Source organism: Tenrec ecaudatus, chromosome 11 (assembly GCF_050624435.1).
Source record: "Tenrec ecaudatus isolate mTenEca1 chromosome 11, mTenEca1.hap1, whole genome shotgun sequence".
In the NCBI taxonomy this organism is placed as follows: Eukaryota; Metazoa; Chordata; class Mammalia; order Afrosoricida; family Tenrecidae; genus Tenrec; species Tenrec ecaudatus.
Window position 1 is genome coordinate 29,573,570 of NC_134540.1, and position 23,851 is coordinate 29,597,420.

General features: G+C 43.0%; 1 protein-coding gene across 6 annotated transcripts in view; it reads left to right on the forward strand.

Annotated features, from left to right (window-relative positions):
- The first annotated feature begins 6,648 nt into the window (after window positions 1-6,648).
- The window catches only part of PCDH9 (protocadherin 9), a 1,088,104-nt gene continuing 1,070,901 nt past the window's right edge, over window positions 6,649-23,851 (forward strand). For all 6 annotated transcript variants that reach the window (XM_075562988.1, XM_075562989.1, XM_075562992.1 and 3 more), the window contains exons 1-2: window positions 6,649-7,240; window positions 8,548-11,718. In XM_075562988.1, the coding sequence (XP_075419103.1) occupies window positions 8,683-11,718 (3,036 nt within the window). In that variant the 5' untranslated portion in view covers window positions 6,649-7,240; window positions 8,548-8,682. The remainder of the gene's footprint in view (window positions 7,241-8,547; window positions 11,719-23,851) is intronic.

Here is a 23,851-nt window from a genome sequence, read left to right on the forward strand (position 1 = left end):
AGAAACCCACAGGAACGGACTTAGTGGCACTAAGTGAAAGGCTGACAGGCAAGTTTTCTTTCATTTCTTTCTTTTTTCTTCACATTTCAAAGGCACCATATGTAACTTGTCAATTTTTCAGTAGGTCGTCAAATGAACTCACCTTTCAAGTTGTCTATTTAGACACTTAATTAAATAAGTAATTACTTAGATCATCAAATATGAGAGGGCTTCAAAATGGAATGAAACGGTGATGGAATTTTCCCGCGGACTTTTTGAGGCCCCGTCATAGAAATAGTCATCTTACCCAGGGGATTTTGACCTCTGTACAAGTGTCAGTTTGGACCCGTCAGGCTAGGCTGCACGTGCGTGGTGAGAGAGGCGAGAGTTGACCTTATTACCACTCCTGATAATATACGCACTAGATGCCAGGAGCAGCCCTCACCACCCTTGTGCCAGCTTGTGACTTTGTGAATGGTGGGAGGAGCCTACAACATGCGCCCATGGCTGGGGTGCCTACTGCCACGGGCAGGGAAGGCAGGGAGAAACGTTTCCAAAGAACGGGGACTCCCGTGAGCTCTGGAGATGACCAGTCGAGTCCACCCAGAAATTCTAGTATCTTCTTGTTGACGCCTTCTATATGCACCAGTGGCCTGGTACCTTGGCAAGGCTCAGCAAATGCCCCTAGTCCCCTTGGCGTCTTCGATGCAGGTTTGCCTTGCCCTGAAGTGTACCCAAGCCCATAAGAAACCACAGCTCTGAGACCATGTACAGCGTTCCCAGGCTGTATACACTGCAGGGAGCAGACAACCGCTCCTTCCTCTGGCTGACTGACTAGCAGGTCCGGGTTCTGACCGCTGGCTTTGTCCTTAGCAGTCCAGTGTTTACCCAATCGGATGCTCTAAATGGACTTCTTCCTGCCCAACTCCCCAAGAAACTAAAATTTAACTTAAAATATTTAATCTCTGGGAGGAAAAAAACTCTAACTAAAATTAGCATGTGAATGATGTGCAAATCCTTTGATCCTCTGAGCAGTATTTGCATCAAAATACTGTTTGCGAACTAAAACAATGTTTGCTTGGTAAAAATGGTGGCTTCCATCAAAGGTAATTAACAAGATCATCATCATTCTCAATTTATATTTCCATGCAATTTTATTTCCACTTTTTGCTTCTAATTTTTATGTTTACTTGAAGAATCACCAAGGTTTTAGACTATTTAATGGCTGGGATACACTTCAAAGAGAGTCTAGCTCTAAATTGATGAGCAAATAACATTGGAAAATAATCCCCCCTCTTTCTCAGCATAACCATTAAGGCCACTTGCACTGGTGTAGGTGTTTGAGAAATTAAGCAAAATAAATGTTCAGTGCGGCTGTGGAGAGAAAGCTGCTGCATTCTGAGGTGAGCTTGTACAAATGCATGCTGGGTGGCTGTTTTTGTAAACATTTTATAACACCAGAAAAATTGGACCCCTAAATTGGTCTTTCCTAAAGTATTTCCTGGGGCTTTCTTATATTTTACAAATGATCTTTTTGCAAGCAAAATGGCTTAATTGGGCCTTGTTTTATACCACACATAATACATTTATTATAGTACTTAAAAATTTAATGATTTTTGTGCTGAATCCTGGTGTACTGAACACTCTGAAACAGACTGACCACATTCCCTCTAGTTAAGAAGTTTCTTTGAGACTCTTAATTCTTAAAAAAAATTTAAAAGTCACACCTGTGTGTGATTGGAACACAGGAGATTCATGGGCTTGGGCTTGGGGGAAAATGTGGCTTTGAGTCTTTATATGAATTGTTTTAGTGCTATCTACAGAATTGCACTTTCATCTAAGGAAAACAATCAATAATATGTACACACATATACATACACACACACACACACACACACACACACATACATTCCATTTTTGAAAGCCAAGTGGCATGGACTTAAATCCCCAGGAAAAGCACAGTCCTATCTTGGAAAGCCCATCTCCATTACTTAGGTGCTATCAGTGAAAAGGAGGTAAGCCAGACCTGCAGGAGTCAACAGAATATCCATGGTCTCCCTGAGTCAGCCTAATTCAATTAGGGGAGGAATCTGGGCCCCATTTGGTTCCCGAGAGTAGACTGTAGGAGAAAAATTAGGCTGACCCATCTATTTATGTGTACATTATGCAACAAATTGGACTCCTCAAAGATCATGTGAGTTTATAACAATAACAACAGCAAACACATGATCAGCATTAAGAAATGAGTTGAACTAGAGATCACGTGTTTGAAATGAGGTTGTTTCTGAATAATAGAAGGTCTGTCATTTCCTGCAACAGAGAATTACAACTGAAAAAGTGCTAAAGAGAACGAAAAGAAACTGTATCCTATATATTTTTAACTTGAAAAACAACTATATCCTACTATCTAAGAAAGTAATTTTCCTAATGATTTTTGGGCAAATGCAGTTGGGCTTGAAAGGGATTCCCGTCTCAAAATTTGTCTATTTCTACTGTAAGTACAAAGAGAGGTGCTCCCAAACAGGTGCATGCTATTTCTACATCTTTGGACATTTTCTATGTGAATTGGGTAGATAACACTTGATAGTCTAAAAACAAAAAATGACTGTCATACAGTCCCAAGATGTAGAAAGTGCTCAGTTATATTTGAAATTATTTGACTTTAAACCGACCAAACTACTTAAGTTTGAACATTATGTAGACATACATATATATACATCTTCATTTTCAAAACCACATTTTCAAGTTTTTCTAAATGACTGCTTGAACCCTTCCTATAAAGGGGAAATATTTGTCATGAAAGCTTTGCCTACAGATAACCTGAAGTCTTTAATAAGCAGGTACAACATTTCAGTATTTTCTCTTTTTTAAACTTATGTATAATCATGATAAACTAGTGCTCTGGAAAATGTCAGTTTATATTGTGATAACTGTCGGAACTACAAACGTGACATCTATAATCATTGTCAGTCATAAAAAATATATCGTAATTGGAATAAATTTAGTTCAGTCTTTCAAGCAGAATGAAGGTTGTCACCTGCTCTCCTTTGTGATTTGATTGCCTTGGACTAGATTTTCCTCAAGAAAAAGAAATAGACATGAATAAGAATTAAAAAAAGAATGAAAGCAAGAAAGGCATTCAAAAGGTCAGAGCTCATAAAGGGTGAGGCAAATGATTATTCAAGGAGCTTAATACACTTTGCAGTTTGCATGGACTTAAGAAGGAGTACATTTTCTTCTTGTGATGTTAAAATCTGCATTGTCATTTTCTAATAATCCTGAGCATGTTTCGGCTGGCCTCCCCGCACAGAAATGTGGTCAGAGTGGTGTCGGTTGTGCAGCGAGGACAGTCACACCTGCCGGGACATCTCTGTGACCGATGGATCCCAGTCTGTGACCTGGGCTACGGCACCTTGATGAAGGAACACTAGGAGAAGGGACCTAAACGCGCGTCTAAAATGTTATTTTTAACTTTGAAGACATTAGTCTTGAAATCCTTGGGGATTGTTGTTCTAAATGTCAGTGCATAGGTTTTTTTATATGAAGTCTCATTTCTGTGTGAAATAGAATTTTAAAATGGTAACTAGAACATCAGAGATAAAAAAAGAATTAACACACCAAACTGCTTAATAATTCAAACTTTGTGTGTCACTGCATGGAAATTATTGTTTACGTATAAGACTAGAAAATATTTAATTGGTGGTAGATAGAAATTCTTAAAGTACAAAGTACAAACACGAGTGAGCATGTAGTAATTTCTTACTGTAGACAACATACATTGACAAAGATAAATAAGAGCTAATTAATGAGAGCTAATTAGAAGTCACACACACAGGCGTCTCTATTGAAATTTGCTATGAGTTGGAATTGACTCAATATCTCACAATGTTAAAACCATATAGCTGAATGTATCTATTAGACTCACAATTGAAGAAATAAAAATACTCCCCTAATTCATAATGATCCCGATATAAAATATAAGAGAAAATAACCCAACAGTTTAGGAGAGGTGGGTTGGGAACAGCTCTCGTTATGCAAATGTTACATAGTGTTTTGGTAGAAATCTTCAGTTATGATAACTGAGGGTTATGCACATGACCCTTCATAGTTTTCTTAAAGGAGAATTAATTAGATCTCTAATCATAGTTCTGAATCATGGAGTCTTGCAGTTTGAATGTAATAGGGCAAGAATGAAGCCTCAACTAGCTTTAAGAGGTAAAAAATGCACAATTAATAAATCCCAATAATCTAGAAGTGTCAAATAATCATCAGCACACAGAACTGGTAGCGTTCTACATTACATTCATTCTCGTTTGAAAAGTATTTAGACATACTTCATTTAGGGGTTTTGACCTACAGTCTCCTTTAATTGCATTATGTTCATCCATTTGGTCATGTGATGACCGTTTGTCTTGTCTAACCTTCATCCTGTGTTCAGACTAAGATTCCATCTATGTGCTCTGGGTAATAATCGGTTCTGACTACAGGTAAAAGCTCTCTCAGCAGACAGACACAATTTCCCTTAGTAATAATGTTAAATAATGATTGCTAAGCTATGTGTTTTGACTACAGTATGACTTTGAAATGATGGCAGCATGATTGGATAAGGAAGGGATGCAAGTGTGATGCTTATGAGATGACCTGGAAAGTGGCTGTGCCATGCTTATGGTAAATATATCAGAACAAAGGTTCATTTCTTATTTTGAAACAGCTAAGAGCATAGGTGACAGTTAGAACAATGTATTCACTCTAATTGAAGAACTTGTGAATGGCAAAAAAGATCATTCACCGTGGTAAAAGAATCTACTTTAAATCATTCACGTTGTAAGATGTATTAAAAAACAACAACTTGCACTTGGGTACTTAGGTTGCCCGTTCTCTTCTGGAATTTTGTATCTGCTAACCATGCACAATAATTTCCATATTAAGAGGCATTTGGCTATTTAAAAACCAGTGTCGACCTATCTCCTGCAAGAAAGCAATTATATCTGTATTTCACACATAAGTGACGTACGGATTTCACAGTGGGCATACAGACACTGCAATTTCACTTTGAACATGAGGAATTACTAAGAGACACGTAGAGTTTTATAGATGTTATGTTTAAAGAATCAGTTAAATAATGGCACTGTTTATGCCGTCTATAATTTGGGAGTGTGCTTTTTTCTTCTACATTTAACATGTAAAATAGGTCTTCCTGTTTAGAAAGAAGAGCACAGCACGCAAAGACCCAAGCATTCCACCCTCGGCTATGCATGTGGGCAGACTTCAGTGTTGTGTACGCAGCCCAGTACCGAGTGAACAGAGGTTTTCAAATAAATGCCCTTCATCTTGCTTGTGAGAACAAGTTATTCATTCGTGCATTAAGACCTTCCCAGACAACCCTTATAGGTCATGTAGGGGGAAAAATGGTAACGATGTGGCCCAAATGAACTGCTATGGCTCAAACTTGACTCAGTATCGGGTACCTTGGGTACAAGCCCAAATTTACACAAATAATAAAAACGGATTTTGTTGATGAGATCACGATCATATATAAATAGTACTTTCGGGGCCAATACATAAGGCATACAGCCAATCCTTCGTGGGAGTCATTTCGTCTGGGGTCGGTGGCGACACCGAACCGGGTATACAAGTTGCATACAGAGAAAATGCCGTGCACGGCACAAGGCACCAGCTCCGCGCGTGAAGTTGGAGTCGCGGCAAGTCGCGACTTCGCAGCCCCGAGCGGAGGGCGTCCGTGGCGCCAGCTCCTCCCGGGCCCTCGGAAGCAAAGTTTGCAGCTGGGCGAGCAGGCGGCGGCGGGCGGGCTGCGGCGGCGCTTCCCGCGCTGCGAGCCCAGACGGCGTGGGTTCCCAGGCTGCGGGGATCAGCCGCTTGCGCGTTACCAGGTCCCTTCCCGCGGGCGTGCGCGCACAAAGTGCCGAAAGTGGCTTCGCTCCTGATCGGAGCATCCCCCAGCCGGCCTTTCCTGCAAAGCCCTGCCTGCCAGCGTGCTTCTCCGCAGCGCGGGCGGGGGGTCCGTTGGGCTCGCTCCGCGCCCCGCGCTCGCCCGCCCGCGCTCCCTTCGCAGGGCGGCGGGGCGTCGCGCGCCCGGAGCCTCGGGTTCGCGCCTTGTCCTCAGCGCATTCGGGCCCCTTTGTCATTGAACCAAAAAAAACCCCCAGAAGTACAAAATGTGCTTGCAGAGAGCAGCCGCCAAGGCGGCCCCCAGCTGCCCGCCGCGCCGCCCGGGGGTCCAGCGACCCCGCGCCGCCCACGGCCGCCTCTGGGCCGGCCGCCGCCGTCTGCCGGTGCGGTGCCTCTCGGAGCCGCAGCCAGCTCGCTCGCCGCTCCAGCCGGCCCGCGCCCGCGCCCGCGCCCGCGCCCGCGCCCGCTAGGGCCTGCAGAGCGCAGACGCTCCCCTCCCCGGCCGGACCCTGCTGGGCATGCTCAGTGCGCCTCTTGGAACCCGGCTCTCCCGGGGCCAGGATTCCGTCTCCGGGTTTTGGCGGCTGCCGAGGGGGCGGCTAGGACGGGAAGCCGGGAGACAGTCAGCGCCTTGTTCCAGGCCCCCTCCGTCGCGGCCGCCCGCGGCCGCCCGCACCGCAAGATGCAGGCCAATCAGGGGCGGGGGCGTGGCCTCTGCCGTCACGCCCTCCCTCAGGGCTTATTGAGAGTTATATCAAGAAATTCAGTTCAGAGAGAGAGAAGAGAGCAGAGAGGAGAGGGAGAAGCAGAGCGGGGCAGAGAAGGGAGAGAGGGAGAGCGTGCACGCCGGGAAGGAGCGCCTCAGAGTCTCTGAAGCATGAAAGAGAGAACTGATTAGGAATTCTTCAGGCAACTGTCAGCCCCCGGAGAGCAGCCTGAGAATCCCCGTCACCCCAACTCGGACGTTTCCTACCAGAAGTTAGAGACTTGAGCAGCCTTGCTATCGCGCTGACATGCTATGCGTGGTGCTGTGGAAAATACTCCTGAGCTGACGAAGTGCCCCTGGCTGTGCCGTGCATGTGTGCGTGTGTGCCAGACACCAGAAGAGCCCAGACCCAGTGGGGAAGCGCGAGGAAATGTGGAGAGAATGGCCAACGACCAATCTGTGAATTTGTTCTTTGGAGTTGCTAATTTGCCAGCCCGAAGCAACACATTTTACCGGGAGGCAACGTTTGGCAGCTTCTGATTTCTCCCCAAACTGGTGCTCCCAGATACATGGCTTTCTATGCGTTGGAACCCATCCTTCCTAACTGCAGCATACCGAGAAAGGGGAAAGGTGGAGGCAACTCACGTAAGTGTAAAGTTTCGCATGCACAATTGTCAATTCTGTGTCTCCGTGGAGCCTCCGTGGAGAAGAGCGAGGTCTGTAATTGGGTAACCGGTCGGGGCAGAGCTCACCCGCTCGGCTGTGTCTGCATCCCTACCTGCAGCACTCTGCCGGAACTAATCGCGGGCAGCAGCTACCGTGCAGCCGAATGCAGATGAGATTGGTGCTGGGGAGCTGGCCAGCCTACTCTAGTCGGTGGCTGCCTGGAGCCTTGCGTCCGTTGAAATTGCAGTTGGAGGAGCATCTAAGCCGCAGCTTTATCTTATTTATTTATTTTTGTCACCTGCATTATGGGTTGCAGTATTTACGTGGAGCAGCTGCTGCTAATATAGCCAGGGATCAGGGTTAAGAGGCTGCATTTTTCACGACCACCCCCCCCCCCATTAAAAAATACTCAGTAGAAAATACCGTGCCTTTGGAGAGGGAATGTTAACTGCGTTTCCCTTACATCTTGACAGTCGCTTCCAACTCTAGAATAAGGAATTTCAAAATATTAGGCATTTTTTAAAAAGTTTGAATGTGTTTATTAATTCCAACGGGGATAACTGAGCAATATGAAGAAAGGAGAGCAGGCTCTGGGTAAGAGCTGTGCAGTCTTGGTATTGTGCTGGTAGGCAGTGAGGCTCTGAAGTGGCCGGTGACTATCTCTCGTGATGGTGATGCTGCAGCAGCATGTCAGGATGCTGGTTTCCCAGTAAGATTCTGTTAGGAGGCAGTTGGAGATCTGGGAGGGAAAGGAAAGATCGTCTTTTTAGAAGAAAGAGTGACTCGGAGAAGAAAACACATCACATCTGACATGTGGCAACGCAATTAGCAAGAAGCATCTCGCTAAATACTCAGGGTTTTCACTTGAACCTAAAAAAATGCCCCCACAAAATAAAACTAAAACAAAAAAACAACTGAGGGAGGTGGGTTAGGCACAAGTAGGCAGCTAGGAGAGGGGGAGGGGCGAGGGGAGAAGAGGAATGCCTATTTTCCAAGAGGCAGCATCCCAAAGACAATGTGGGCGAATACAGGTAGAAAACAAAACGCAACAGCAGCTGTCCTTAATTCAAAAGTGGCTGCTTTTCCTTTTCCGTGGGCCAATGCAACAAGCAAAGAGAGATTTTGTTTTTTCCTCCATAGAGTTAACTTGCAAACAGTAGCCCAGCCAACTGCCACGTTTCCTAATGTTCAGAGGAAAGTGGGTTGTGATGATCTGTGACTGTGTGTTTGTGTGTGTGCTTCTCCTTTACTGAAGAATAATGTTGTCTATACGATTGTGTTGACAGTGGCTGTATCCAAATAAGGGATGAGATGTAATGCGTCCTCCAGTCCACGCACGCTTCCTCTTGCAATCTGTACATCTTTCCTCAGTGGATCCCTCTAAGCCCTAAAACCAAGGACAAGAAAATAAATACATTATCATGGACCTGAGGGATTTTTACCTGTTGGCTGCTCTGATCGCCTGTTTAAGACTGGATTCCGCAATAGCTCAAGAACTTATTTACACTATTAGAGAGGAGTTGCCTGAAAATGTGCCCATAGGAAACATACCAAAGGATCTGAACATTTCTCACATCAATGCTGCCACAGGGACCAGCGCCAGCCTTGTCTACAGACTGGTTTCTAAAGCTGGGGATGCCCCTCTGGTGAAAGTGTCCAGTAGCACGGGGGAAATCTTCACAACCTCCAATCGAATAGACAGGGAAAAACTCTGTGCTGGAGCCTCCTATGCCGAGGAGAACGAGTGTTTCTTTGAACTTGAGGTGGTGATCCTTCCCAATGATTTCTTCCGGCTGATCAAGATCAAAATCATCGTCAAGGATACCAATGACAATGCCCCCATGTTTCCGTCTCCCGTCATCAACATTTCCATTCCGGAAAACACTTTGATCAACAGCCGCTTTCCGATCCCATCAGCCACAGATCCCGACACAGGCTTCAATGGTGTGCAGCATTATGAATTGCTAAACGGGCAGAGTGTTTTTGGCCTGGATATAGTGGAAACTCCGGAGGGAGAGAAGTGGCCGCAATTGATTGTTCAGCAAAACTTGGACAGAGAACAGAAAGACACCTATGTGATGAAAATCAAAGTGGAGGATGGAGGCACCCCCCAGAAATCCAGCACGGCCATACTGCAGGTCACAGTAAGTGATGTCAATGACAACCGGCCGGTGTTTAAAGAGGGTCAAGTGGAGGTGCATATCCCAGAGAATGCTCCCGTGGGCACCTCTGTGATTCAGCTCCATGCCACTGATGCAGACGTAGGCAGTAATGCAGAGATCCGGTACATTTTTGGTGCCCAGGTTGCCCCTGCAACCAAAAGACTCTTTGCTTTAAATAATACGACTGGGCTGATCACGGTTCAGAGGTCCTTAGACCGGGAGGAGACAGCCATTCACAAAGTGACAGTGCTGGCTAGTGATGGCAGCTCCACTCCTGCCCGGGCAACGGTTACTATCAATGTCACGGATGTAAATGATAACCCTCCCAACATAGACCTCAGGTACATTATAAGTCCCATCAATGGCACCGTGTACTTATCTGAGAAAGATCCTGTCAATACAAAGATTGCCCTAATTACCGTTTCAGATAAAGACACAGATGTGAATGGCAAAGTGATCTGCTTCATTGAACGTGAGGTCCCTTTTCATTTGAAGGCCGTGTACGACAACCAGTATTTGTTAGAGACTTCTTCTCTGTTGGACTATGAGGGCACCAAAGAATTCAGCTTTAAAATCGTGGCCTCTGACTCGGGGAAGCCCAGTTTAAACCAGACTGCCCTGGTAAGGGTTAAGCTGGAGGATGAAAATGACAACCCACCAATTTTCCACCAGCCTGTAATTGAGCTGTCAGTTTCTGAAAACAACCGGCGTGGGTTATACTTAACCACGATTAGTGCCTCGGACGAGGACAGTGGGAAAAATGCGGACATTGTGTATCAGCTGGGGCCCAATGCCTCCTTCTTTGATCTGGACCGGAAGACCGGGGTTTTGAAAGCCTCTAGGGTCTTTGACCGGGAAGAGCAGGAGCGCTTCATTTTCACAGTCACCGCCCGGGACAACGGGACCCCTCCCCTCCAAAGCCAAGCAGCGGTGATAGTCACCGTGCTGGATGAGAATGACAACAGCCCCAAGTTTACTCACAACCACTTCCAGTTTTTTGTGTCGGAGAATCTGCCAAAGTATAGTACTGTGGGGGTGATCACGGTGACAGATGCAGATGCCGGGGACAACAAAGCCGTGACTCTTTCCATTCTGAATGACAACGAGAATTTTGTGTTGGATCCCTACTCCGGAGTCATCAAGTCCAATGTGTCTTTTGATAGAGAGCAACAGAGCTCCTACACTTTCGATGTCAGAGCCACCGATGGAGGACAGCCACCCCGTTCCTCCACGGCTAAAGTCACGATCAATGTCATCGATGTCAACGACAATAGCCCCGTTGTCATCTCGCCACCGTCCAACACGTCCTTCAAGTTGGTGCCCCTCTCGGCCATTCCCGGCTCCGTGGTGGCCGAAGTGTTCGCCGTGGATATCGACACGGGAATGAACGCGGAGCTGAAGTACACCATCGTGAATGGGAACAACAAAGGCTTGTTTCGGATCGACCCAGTCACCGGTAACATCACCCTGGAGGAGAAGCCGGCCCCCACCGACGTGGGCTTGCACCGTTTGGTGGTCAACATAAGCGACCTGGGGTACCCGAAGTCCCTGCACACGCTGGTGCTGGTTTTTCTCTACGTGAATGACACCGCTGGCAACGCCTCCTACATCTACGACTTGATCCGCAGGACTATGGAGACCCCCTTGGACAGGAACATCGGGGACAGTAGCCAACCCTATCAGAACGAGGACTATCTCACCATCATGATCGCCATCGTGGCCGGCGCCATGGTGGTCATTGTCGTGATCTTCGTCACCGTGCTGGTGCGCTGTCGCCACGCTTCAAGGTTCAAAGCTGCTCAGAGGAGCAAGCAAGGTGCCGAATGGATGTCCCCGAACCAGGAGAACAAGCAAAACAAGAAAAAGAAAAGGAAGAAAAGAAAGTCCCCCAAGAGTTCGCTCTTGAACTTTGTGACGATCGAAGAGTCCAAGCCGGATGACGCAGTTCACGAACCCATCAATGGGACCATCAGCCTGCCCGCCGAGCTGGAGGAGCAGAGTATAGGAAGATTTGACTGGGGGCCTGCCCCTCCGACAACCTTCAAGCCCAACAGCCCTGACTTGGCCAAGCACTACAAGTCTGCCTCTCCACAACCTGCGTTTCATCTCAAACCTGACACTCCCGTTTCTGTGAAAAAGCACCATGTGATTCAGGAACTCCCTTTGGACAACACCTTTGTCGGGGGCTGTGACACGCTTTCCAAACGCTCGTCCACTAGTTCAGACCACTTCAGTGCCTCAGAGTGCAGCTCCCAAGGAGGCTTCAAGACAAAGGGTCCCTTACACACCAGACAGGTAAACGAGCACTTCTACTGGTCTATAAGTACTGCATACAAGTGCCCCGTCAACCAGTATTAACGCGCCAGTGTGGCTCTTGCTTTGGTCTAACTTTACCTTAGTGAAAGCCTAAAGAGGGAAGGGAATTAAAGGGAAAAAAAAAAAAAAACCTTGACCCCTTTTCTATTACTCTGGGGCTCAGCCAAGAATTTTTAGAACAGCGTTGACATTTCTGACTTCTGAGAATTGTTCAACCTCCTAGTTTCCTTCAAATGGTACAAGATGAAAAGAGGAAAAATTCTTTCCCCGCCCCCTCCCAAATGTCCCAAGGCAATGCTTGCCAAAGAAGCAATGCTGCCCTGTTAGGCCAGATTCTGCTCCTGGGGTTTCCAAACGGACTGCTTCACAACGTCCAAGTCCTGTTTTGATCTAAAAAAGTCACCTTCAGATCTCAACTTTGAATGACGTTTGAAGGTCTGACTGCTGTAAATCTTTTGGGAGCTGAGGCTGCTACCAAAGGGGTGGGTTTGTTTTTTTTCAGTCTCTGAACAAGATCGTAGAATTTTAAGTATACGTCCCCCTCTGATGCACATGGTTATTGGTAGCTTGCAACTAAGCCATACAGGAAGTCTTCTCTTTGATTTCAAATTATTTTACTCTCTTTTGGAAAATTGGATATTTCATAGAAAGATTTTCAGATTGTCCACCACGGCCAAAGTACCCTTTCCAAAAACAAACAAAAAGAAATGCTTTTCTCCCTAACAGAGCAGATTTATACAGAAAAGAATGAATCCATTGTAAATATTCTCTCATTTTAGTAATGCATAAGTGATCTGTCATAACTCATTTTAAACTGTGAAATATGCCATATGAAGAGGGATTAAGAGGCTGAGAAACTCATATTTCAACCAAATCCAGAATTAGTTTTTCGTAGGTCTAATAATTCCTTGTTAATAAAGATTTAAATGCAGCGCTGTCTAATTTATTTCACTGGTGCTTGTCCATTGCCACAAAATTTGAATGTCAATAATAGCCTGTAGATGGCACTAGGGTATCATGGCGCCTGTGTTGGCCAGGTGCCAATCCTGCAGTAGTGAGGGAAAGGGGGAGGGAAGGATCAAGCTGGTGCCACGGCCAAAGATACCTTTTATTTAATGATAGTTGCGCTGGAGCAACTAGTATTGAACTTCATCTGCTTGCTCTTTTGTGCTTTGTTCTCATCACACTAACTTTCTAGGATTTTGTCACCTACTTCCTGTCTCTGTTGGTGTAGTGAGTCACCTGGTAGGGATGGGCACGTTTGTGTGTGGCTAAAAGGAAGAAATGTTTCTATACACTTCAGAAGGCCAAGGAAAGTTAAATGAGCGTGCAAGACAGTGACTGTCCTGGAGGAGTTCTTGTAAAACCAAGTATTGTTTTCTACTTTTTTTCTGGGAAGGGGCTGAGTGGAATGGGGCATCTTCTTGGAACTCTTGTTTCTCACGTATTCTCTCTTGCTTGTTACTCTAGAAGCTACTATAAGGCTTCACATTGACGAGGTCTTCATGACTGCAAGTGACATTTACTATATGTCACGCCACTACTCTCAAAGTGTATAGCACCTGTGCTTATACACCTAAAATCTCCGTGTCTTCACAAGTAAAGGCTCTACAGTGTGTTTCAAGGACAGATTCTTTGAGCCAGATGCACTAAATGAGAGCCCTTAACTCTGTCATGGGAGATCTCGAGGTGACCATGAGGTTCTCATGTCTGTTGAAGTTGGGATGACTTCCTTTCCTGTTAACTTGACCAGTTTTTAAAAAGAGGTTGGTATTTTGAGACTTAGAAACTGTCCGGGTCCCAGTAAAGTTTTTTTTTGTTGGTTTGTTTTTTTAAGTTGAAAGATGGTGAATTTTGTGATTAGTTGCAAGTTCATTGATTTACAATTAGTTAGAAAAGCAATTTAGGAAAGTAAACACGATTAACTTACTCGTATTGTAGAAGTCACTCAGGATATACTTACAGTATTTTTTTGGTTGCACAATACCCTGAAGATAATTAATGTCATTCAGAACTTTCCATAGAAAGTCTGAAATGTTTTTGTCAAAGAAAAATACTGGTAGTTTGCTTCCATGACCTTTTCTCTTATGTAAATGTGCTGGAGATGAGCATTGATACACAGATCTACTCTCTGATTTAAACCAGGATAGTTGAAACCATCTATAATTCTATGTAGTATAGTGACTTCATTGTTAAGTGCTTTTCTGCAAAGTCTGGAAAAAGACTTGTGGTGGAGGCTGAGGCTGTCATGAGATAATTTGTATGATAGAAGTTTTCAAATGGAATGCTGAATAATTCCTTATCTGGAATTAAAGTATGTGCATTCTAAACTTTCCTGAGATAATTGCTTCCCTTTGCCCTTCTCTTGGTAGGTGTGAGGATGTCCAGGCAAAAGTTTACCAACTTTAAATAACATTCATTTGTATTACCCAATGAAAATACACCCAGCTTTGACTTCATGGGTTGATTTGTGGTGCATCAGTACCTGATTTGCCCCTCCATCCCCCAACTCAACCCCTTCCCACTCCCCCCAGGGTTGTTTCCCCTATAAAAGAAATACAATGGTAAACTCCTATTTTTCATTCACTCTGTTTTAATAAACTTGGCAGTTTTCTTGAATGCCACAAATCTGACACTGGTTGACCCCCAAATTATTTATATGAATAGTTTAGATGTAACCTTCACAGATTGAGTGAAATTTCCATATTTTATCTAAAGATCATGTCTTGATTTTTTTTCATAAAACAAAGTTCACAGCCATAGTTCTAAGACAGATTACAATATAATCAGTGCCCATAGGGATTTATGTGGTAAAAATGTATTGAATATACACCCTCATTGGTATAATGTATCGAAAAGGAAAAAAAAACTATATTCTTAATAAATATGACAGGATAAACAAATCATATGCAATTAGTTCCCAATGTTCTGTGTGCTTCGAAATCACCGGGGAGACTTTTAAAAACATAGCTGATTGGGCCGACACCTGGAGGTTCTGTTTCCATGCACTGTGGCAGGGCCAGAGATTGTCCTGTGGCAAACAAGTTCCCGGGTGGTGGTGAGGCTTCCAGCCTAGGCCCACACTTCTAGAACCACTGCCTTGTCACCATGGAATAAGACACATCAGTTTCTTTTCTCCCAGATGAGCCTTTCCAGAGGATCTGTTTTAACACAGCCCTTCTCTGAGCCCACTTATTGACTGATTTTATTGTCGCTGCAGGCTTCAGTTACCTGTTTATTGCTAAGCCCTGTTGATAACATTTGAAGAATTAATTTTCATGGCCCAAGTGTACTTTGGGAGGTGGGGAGGGTATAAATGAAATTTTTAAAAGAGAAAAAAAGATTAGTAGACCTATTTAAGTTTGACAACTTCTTTAAGTGATACAACTCTCTTTGTTAGTTGCGCTAGAATTCCGTACTTGGTAAATTGTCATGTTTTGTCTCTTGAATGAAACCATTTGCTGTTGAACTCACGCATCTTGATTTCTGACTTCTCACATCCCCGCTGCCTATTTGCTCATAAAGGACTCTGTGTCTATCTCGAGAAATGAGACACTGAAACCTGGGTCCATGGGATCCCCATTTGTGTGCATGAGCTTGCATGGTATGCAGGGCATTGCTTTTCCTGCAAACCGTTTTTAGGTACTACACTACACGTATGATTCCTTTTCACTTTTGAGTAATCCCTCCGCAGCCACAACAAATGGGCTTATATCATGTAAAGTTCACAAGACGGTCATAGACTCGCTATTTAGTGCAGTGGAAAAGCAAAGTGAAATTGGAAATCATTTAAATGTGAGCTTAGCAAAAAGGTTACGATAGTTTAAGCTACTAAATTTTGTTGTGTGGAGATAGTGACAGTTGATATCTGCCCCTCCCCCCCCCCAAATGGAAAGTGTTTGTTATTGTTATCAGTTGCGGCTTTTATTCCTATGCCTTCTCTTTCCCTAAGTAGTCCTTAGTCATGCGGTTAGTTTCCATATTATGAAGTTGAAGACACTCACAAACACTTGCACATTCACTCAGGAATTTGAAGTAGGGAGTGGGTATCCATTCAAACTCTCCACTTTCCCGTTCTTCCCCAGTTGGTTACTGCCAGGCTATAAAATTCAAAGGGCACCGTTATATCCGTTACTAATAATCATAAGGAGAACCACAATGAAAAATTACCCTTGTATTTCACATGTCAGGTAGCTCCTGAATAATTGTCCATGAAGAAAATAATTTCTGTATTTGAATATTTATGATAATGCTTCCTGATTTTATTGCAACTTAGTCTAAATATTGAAACAATATAAGTGGAAGTTTTGTCTTAGTTTTGGATAGTCATTCCCATGGTGACAGAACAAACAGATTTTGGAATCGTTAAAATTACCTGAATCGCTTTGCTTTTTTGACTCTTGAACTTTAATTTGCAAGTGGACATACCTTTTGGACTACATACAGAATGTTAGAAATCGCATGCTGATGGGCCTCCCCATGTCCCACCTTGTAGTGCTGAGTTATACAAAAACTATCTTTTCTCATAGCTCTGTTTCCATGGTTAAGTTTAAGGTGGTGTATCATTTTTTGTTTGTGTTTTCCATTGCCCCCGTGGGGGGCAGGATGCAGAAATCCATGAAATCCTGAAAGAGGCAGAGGCTTGTTAACTGAGAGGGGCCATTCCCGGTGGGGGCAGGGCTGCAGGCGCTTGCATTGCCTGCCCTGCTCTTCTTCAGGATGTGCTCAGCTCAGCTCCATCACGAGTGCTTTCAGCTCACAGAGAGTTGAACAATCAACCAACCAATTACAAGAAAGGGAACCTTGTGGATTTTCTGGGTACAGTTTTCTCTTTAAATCGTTGGGATACACTTTCTTTGAGTTTGAGTCTGGTGTTCTACAAGAAGCGGTCCCTAACCCAGACTGTACACCTGTCTCTTTAGTGTCTCTTTGTAACCTGGAGAAGTATATATTAATATAATAGAGTCAACTAAGTTGGAAACTAATTAGGAGTCATTTATCACGGGTGCTTTTTTCCGTCCTTTCTTGCCACCTAAGTTTACATTGACTCCTCCCCCCACCCACACATTCCCCCACAATATACCAAATATGAGGACTCTAAAGTTGATATGGGGTTTATACAAATATGGTGGAATGATTGGCCAGGGATTCGTGAGAATTTTGGACGATGGCTCAGAAAGTGGCTAACAAAAGATTTGGAGGCTTTGGAATCCGACTTTTAAGAAGTCAGAATGCTAATTATCTTACGGGTATTTTCAATAGTTAGTACTCCCAAATCTGCATGCGATTACCGAAGTGACGCCAAATGTTCCAACACAATATATCGTGTCTATAGGAAATATACTCTGCTGTTTAGGATTTCATCTGTTGTTATTTCAGAAAGCTGTTAAATCTGTCAAACATTTCATTTGGAAAGGAACACATGCTTTTTGCCTTTGTTTGATACAAACCTATTGGGCTGTCAGTCATCAGAACCATATATCAAGAACAATATATTACTGTGATTGACATTTTGCTTTGGATTGATATTCTTTCTCCCTAAGCCAAGATTCATTAAAATGTTAACTTCTGAAGTAATTTAAACAACTGCCCTTTCTTACCAGTAAAGTGTCATGGCAAGGAGAAACTTGAAGAAGAAAAAAAAACAACTACCCATTTTTAATCTCTTGCATCTGGGTGTCTATTGATTTGTGCTTAAGTGATGTAGATTAATCAGGAGAAGTTTCAACCTGTAGCATATAACACGAAGGCTTCAGAACTCAAAGTTCATTGGGAGATGTGTTTACACACTTATCCATTATTTAAGTGACATGAGAAAGCATTTTCCCTAGATCTCTAATGTTCTGAGAGATGACAGAACGCGAACATCTATCATGTTTCAACTGAGGAACATGGAACCACCTGCATGGTTAGAAGTGGGGGAGATGGAGGCACTGGAAAATTGCTCGAGGCACATTTAATTGATTCTTTCTGGCCAATTCACCTGGACTATCCCAGAATTCCTTATGAAAAGCATATCAATTTATCTGCTCTGGAAAGGAGTCCACTCCAGTTTCACCACTTCTTCACTGATACAGATTTTTAATTATGTGGGCTGCAGGCAGAATGGCCAATTTTTTTAATTATCATTTTTGTGTAACCTCGCTAATTTTAGTACCCCTCTGCAGAATGGCTTTCTTATCTGGTCGTCTCTCCAATCTGGATTACCCTTATTTTTTCATCTTAAATCACTGGTCCTTTGCAGCCTGTTAGCAGTAGATAAAGAAATGCTCTAGTCCCATTCAGGAACTTGAGAAACACCTGGATGGCAGGGTGTCTGGGTCTTTAAGGTTCAGTTGTGAATGGTTTGAAGAGTTGTCATTCCGTTGACATTTGCATATATTGCTCTCCTCTTACTGTCCTCCGAATCTTCGGATTTCATCCCGAGACTATTTATTTTAGTCGGAACTAAGCGTTCCAGTGATAGAAATTTGGGATTCACCTCTAAATGAATGGCATCACAGACAGAGAAGTCCTGGCACATGTTGCATAGATCTGTATGAACACAGGCAACCCTTCATAAGCTCTGAGATTGCAGGAAATCAGCGCTGAAAATTAAGTGGGGTTTTAAAAAGTAGAGAGCTTTGTATACTGCTCACATTGCAGGTGCCTATTAAATAGGAAGCAAAGGCTTTGTAAAACAGCTAGCTAACGCATTTCCCTCCACGTCAGAGTGATTTTTAGCCTAAGGAATTAGTCTTGCCTGTGTTTCCCCACAGATGCTAAAACATTGGATATGTCTGAAGGAATGAGGACCTCACACACATGGCTAAGAATGAGCATTTTTACTCTTTGATGATTTCCAGTATTCCAGATAGATAACGCAGACCTGCTCATGCTGCCCGGTGGCAACTCTGATGGCCTCAACCGGGCCTTCGCTCCTTCCCAGAAGATATTCTCAGATTACACACAGCCTCTCTTCCCACAGTAAACCAGGCAGACACCCTAGCTTCGATCTTCATAGGAATTGCTATTGAGTCTTTCCCCCCTCACTGTATTTTGAGAATGCCTCTCGTTCCATTGTAAAGAGTATGTATTTTCAGCACAGCATTTCATCCAGAGGCACTTCAGTTTCAATATATTTACCTTTATCACAGTGTTTAGAAAAATACCTTGCAAGTCTTCACTGCTTACTGTCTCTGACTGGTCTTTTTAGATAGAAATCTGTGGAAATAGTCAAGCATATTAAAAATGATTTTTAAAATAGTATATTTTTTGTATACTAGAAAAAATTATATAATCTATGCACAGCTTGTAGTTAGCTGCTGAGAATCATGATAGGGGAGTGATTTTGAAAACAAAACGTGTGTGTGTCTATGTATGTTTACGCACAATACATTAGCAACTGCGATTCAATGGATGAAATTTATTTTTCTTTCTTCCACATGAAACAAACCTAAAAAAAAGAAGATTTAAAATCCGGAAAGATTTAGAAAATGAACTTGTACCTTTTACAGGGAGAAAATACCTTCTGCTGACAGAAGTTCTATTAGTCGACCTTCTCTTGAGGGTGGCGGGAGGGGACTGGGCAGAACAAGGACTACTGGTGCTTTTTGGATTTAGAGGATGCAACCAATCTACACTCCGTGTGGTAGCTACCTGCTGAGGATGTGCAGACACACGACCACAGAGGATTCTGTGGGGACCTTTTTATGTAGTAGGCACAAGGGACAAATGGAGAAGAAATGGAGTGAGTTATGAGTTGATGCTCTCCTGTGTCATACATTCCTGTTACTGAACCGAGTTTCACATTGGAAACCATGATTCACATGACCGCCCTCTCCGTGCGCTGTTAGTGGTACACACACCTGCATTGGCAATTTGTCTTGCCCCGTTTCTTGTCATTCACTAGGTAGACTGGGTTCATTTACTTTGCTTAAAAGACATCTGCTTTTTCAGGGTCTTGACAGATTTTCAAATGACACAAAGGTCTTTCAGCGTTATCTTTCATTAAAAATAAACACACACACAGATTTGGCTCAAGCATCCATAAAGTATCAAACATTTGCAAATACATCTTTCTTTCTAGAAATGGAACATCCCTTATTTATTCTGACTTACTTTTTCATATATTTTTCCTTTGCAATTTTTAAGATTGAGTTCTTCTGACTGATGTGTTTCTCAAAGTTAAGAAATAACGTAAGATTGGTGATTACTAATATATATTCCCAATGCATTCTCAAGTCATATGGATAGTTCCTACCATAAAAGAGATGTTAGTATATATTTTTAAATGAAAACGAATTTCCATTTTACTTCTGCTTTGACAATGAAAGGAGTATTACAAGTGCGTTAACTCTGTAGAAACAGGCTTGATCTCTGGGATATTTCGGTTTCATTGAACTCATTTTCAGCTTTGGTCTTGACCGTGTGATCTTCTGCCAAACAGTGCTGACAAAACATGTTAGGTTCATTGATTGATTTTTAAACATGGTAATAATTAGACAAAATCATTTTGAGACCTCAAGTCTCTGTTTTAGGCAATTAAATTCTGCTTTAGCTAAGGGTTATTGACTTCTGGATGGGACTGGGAGCAATGCTCCTTAGGGTTTAAACTATTCCTGCAGGACCATCTGTTACTGGCGGGGCCTGGCACCCTCTCCAGCTGAGACGTTATCAATCCCAGGCGTATATTTTTGGGTTGTTCAAAACATGATCCTGGCACTTACTGATCATTCATTTTCAAATGGCTACTCCATCAAGCCAAATACTGATATATCACATTTTTAAGAATAACTGATTAAACAGAATTTATGAAATCTTGGTGTTAGAGACCCTGCTTTATTTATATTTGCACTTCAAAAGACTGAAGCTACAAAAGTGTCTCCTTGTATTGACTCTCTAGGACATAATAGAGCATCTCCATGGGATTTATAAGATGTTAAATCATTCCAAAAGTATGCAACAACATCTTTGTTCCCTGAGCAGCTTGCAGATTAGCAACTGAATGCTCCAAAATGTCTGGACCAGAAATTCAATACAGGTTGACCTAACCCAAGAGATCAGCTTATAGGAATTGTACTTTATGTATGTGCAACATTTTCCATTGAATTTACTTAGCAGCTATATAAAGAAAGCCTGGGCATCTTAGTCAACAACACGCATGGAAACTGCTTTTCAGAAAACTGAAGTGCTTTTTCCTCAGTTCACCTAACTAAAGCCAGTGGTTTCTATTTCTGGTCTAGAAAGTACCCTGTCCTCGCCACTGAAATTTCTTCCCTATGTGTGGCCTACTTTTGCTTGAAAAACACTATTTTTAATCTATATCTAAGTTGGAAACAGTTTTTTCCAATTAAAGACATTATAGTTGTTCAACTAATTTATTTGGGGCTGTAGCTCACCTACTTGTTTGTTTGGCTGTATCACATACTCTGCAACTAGGTGTACCCATATTATTATTCAGGAGTTACCCCATATCCACCATAAAGGACAGCGCAGGATTGCTCCTTGGGGTTGCAGACTGACTCTTTACAAGAGCAGACAGGCTCATCTTCCCCCTTGGTGGTGAAGAATGCCCATTTTGTCATTAGCAACCCAGCCCTTAGCTCACTGCGCCAGCAGAACTGTGTTAAGTAACGCTGGGCCAGAAATAAGTGGGAGGAAGGAAGGGAGCGCCTCATTGCCATCTACTGGATGCCAGGGCTTAATGACCCCAGAGACAGAGTTTAGGGGTTCCAAGGTCAAGATCAGTAGTTCAGATCCACCAGTCTTCCTGTAGGTGAAAGAAAAGGCTATTTGCTCCTGTGAAGACTTGCAGCCTGGGAAACTGTACTTGGTCCAGGGAACCAGATTGCACTTGATGGCGGTGAATTTGGGCTTGGTTTAATCATTATAGAAGCAGCTGCCATAGCCTTCTCCTGCAGAAGAGTTTCAAACCACCACGCTCTCAGCTAGCAGCCACACCCTTAACCAATGAGTCACCATGCTCCTTCCTGAGAACATAGGACCATATGAAGATGTGATCAGCAGATGCCACACGAAAGCCCAGCAAAGTCTGTTCATGTAACAGAGACCAAAGTGAAGAAAGAATATATAGAGATCATCCTGACTGTCTAGCTCCAGATGTTTCTGTATTTTTCTCTAAAACAGCTGGGACTTGATGACAAAGCTCTGCTTGGCGTGTGTGTGTGTGTGTGTGTGTGTGTGTGTGTGTGTGACTGAGAAGTCCCCATCCTCTCCACTCTAAGAAATTATAATATCCTTGGCAGACGCTCCATTATTTAAAAGATACCTATCTCTGGCTGTCCTGTGAAGACCCACACTGGCATTCCCTTAGTCCCTTGGAAGAATAAGTAGAGACATTCTTATATACAGACTCTGCTGTTCAACACAAACATGTGTGTGTATGTATGTATGTACTTTACAGCATTATATCATTTATCATTGCTTTAACTCATTCATTATTTCTGCATATGGAGCAGTGCGTGAAGCACAGAATTAGCAGTGCTGATGTGAATGGACTTAGTGGTGTCTGATTTACATTCTCTTTTGTTTCTTATACAGCAGTCTGTCTGCCTATCTTAACAATATTTATTCTTCCCCCCCATATTGGAATATAATGGAATGGGATGATGTGTGCTATGAAAATATTTTAAAAAATAAACCCCACCAGGATCAACTTCCTTCTACATGTCTTTATTTATATGCTGGGATGTTTAGATTATTTTGAATTATTCTAAGCTTAATGATCAATAGGTTTAGTTTTTCATCTGCTTGCTATTCAAAGCCACCCTCCCCACCAAAAAAAATAAATCAAACTCGCTGCCATGGAGTTAACTACAACTCATAGTGACTCTACAGGACAAGAGGAATTGGGTTTCTAGACTTTGCATCTTTACCAGAGCAGACAGCCTCATCTATCTCCCATGCAGCAGCTGTTGGGTTTGAACTGGTGACTTTGCGGTTAGCAGCCCAACGCGTAGCCCACTACACTATCAGGATTCTTCTATCAGATTGCTAGTGAAACATTTTTTTTAAAGACATCACATTAAACTTTCCTAACAGACATCCATACATCACCCTAAATCACAGATAAATTCTAAAAAGAGAAGCCAAATAATAATTGAGTAATGATTAATGCAGTGTCTAGGTCCTATAGTAATTTTAGAAAGATAAATTTGGTGTCTAATAGAAATTCCTAAAATAGTTTCCATTCTCATGTCTCGAAAGGACCTTTGAGATTATTTGGCCTATTTAATTCTTTTCTCAGCTTACAAACCTGAGACAAAGACAAGTGCTTTGATATTTGGAGTAAGAAAAATGACTTGATGATATACTGTGTGTCACATTGAGCATATCTGTTAAAAGTACTGGTTCTTGAACGCTGAGTGTAGCCGTGCCTAATCCAAAGGTTGTTATGTGATTGAATAAGCTGGGCCATGGGAATATCTGGCCCATGGTAGGCACACACGTGACGACAGCTCTGTTCTCCATCCCTCGTGTCCAAGGGGGATAGTCTGCCATGGACAGGCCCCCTGGGTCACGGAATGTGCTCTTTTAATTTTTTAAAAAATTTTTCTTAAATCTGAGCTGTGTTATATATTTTACTGCATAACTCATGTCTGTTCTTTTGGTGTTGGTTTAATGCATCATCTGTCTTTTGTTTTTGTGAGTTTTTTTTTGTTATTTAGAAGTTCTCAGAGTTGTTCTTTAAAGCAGCATCAGAGGACAGCAGGTGCAATGCTCTGTTTTATTTTGAGCATCCTTTCTGTTGTTCCCTGTTTGTGTAATTGCATCGTCTTTCATTTGGAGTGCTTTACCGTTTTCTCTTGCATGTCGTGCTTTAAAATTATTCTGCTCATTTTAGTATTTGTTATTAATTTACTTCCCTGTCGGTCGATTACCCATAGCAACCTACTCCTCCCTTCTCCCCACCCCCACCCCAATGTCTGGGGATTTTCACCTTATACATCACTCCTATTACAGAACAGCATATACCAGAGTGAATCTGTTTCACAGCCAGTACTTAACACAGCAGGAGTCATTTGAAACCTGCTGGTCCTTGCTTCCAATTATTCCATAGACTCGAAAGCATATCTGTTGAAGTAATGGCATCCAGGGTGTAATCAAACTA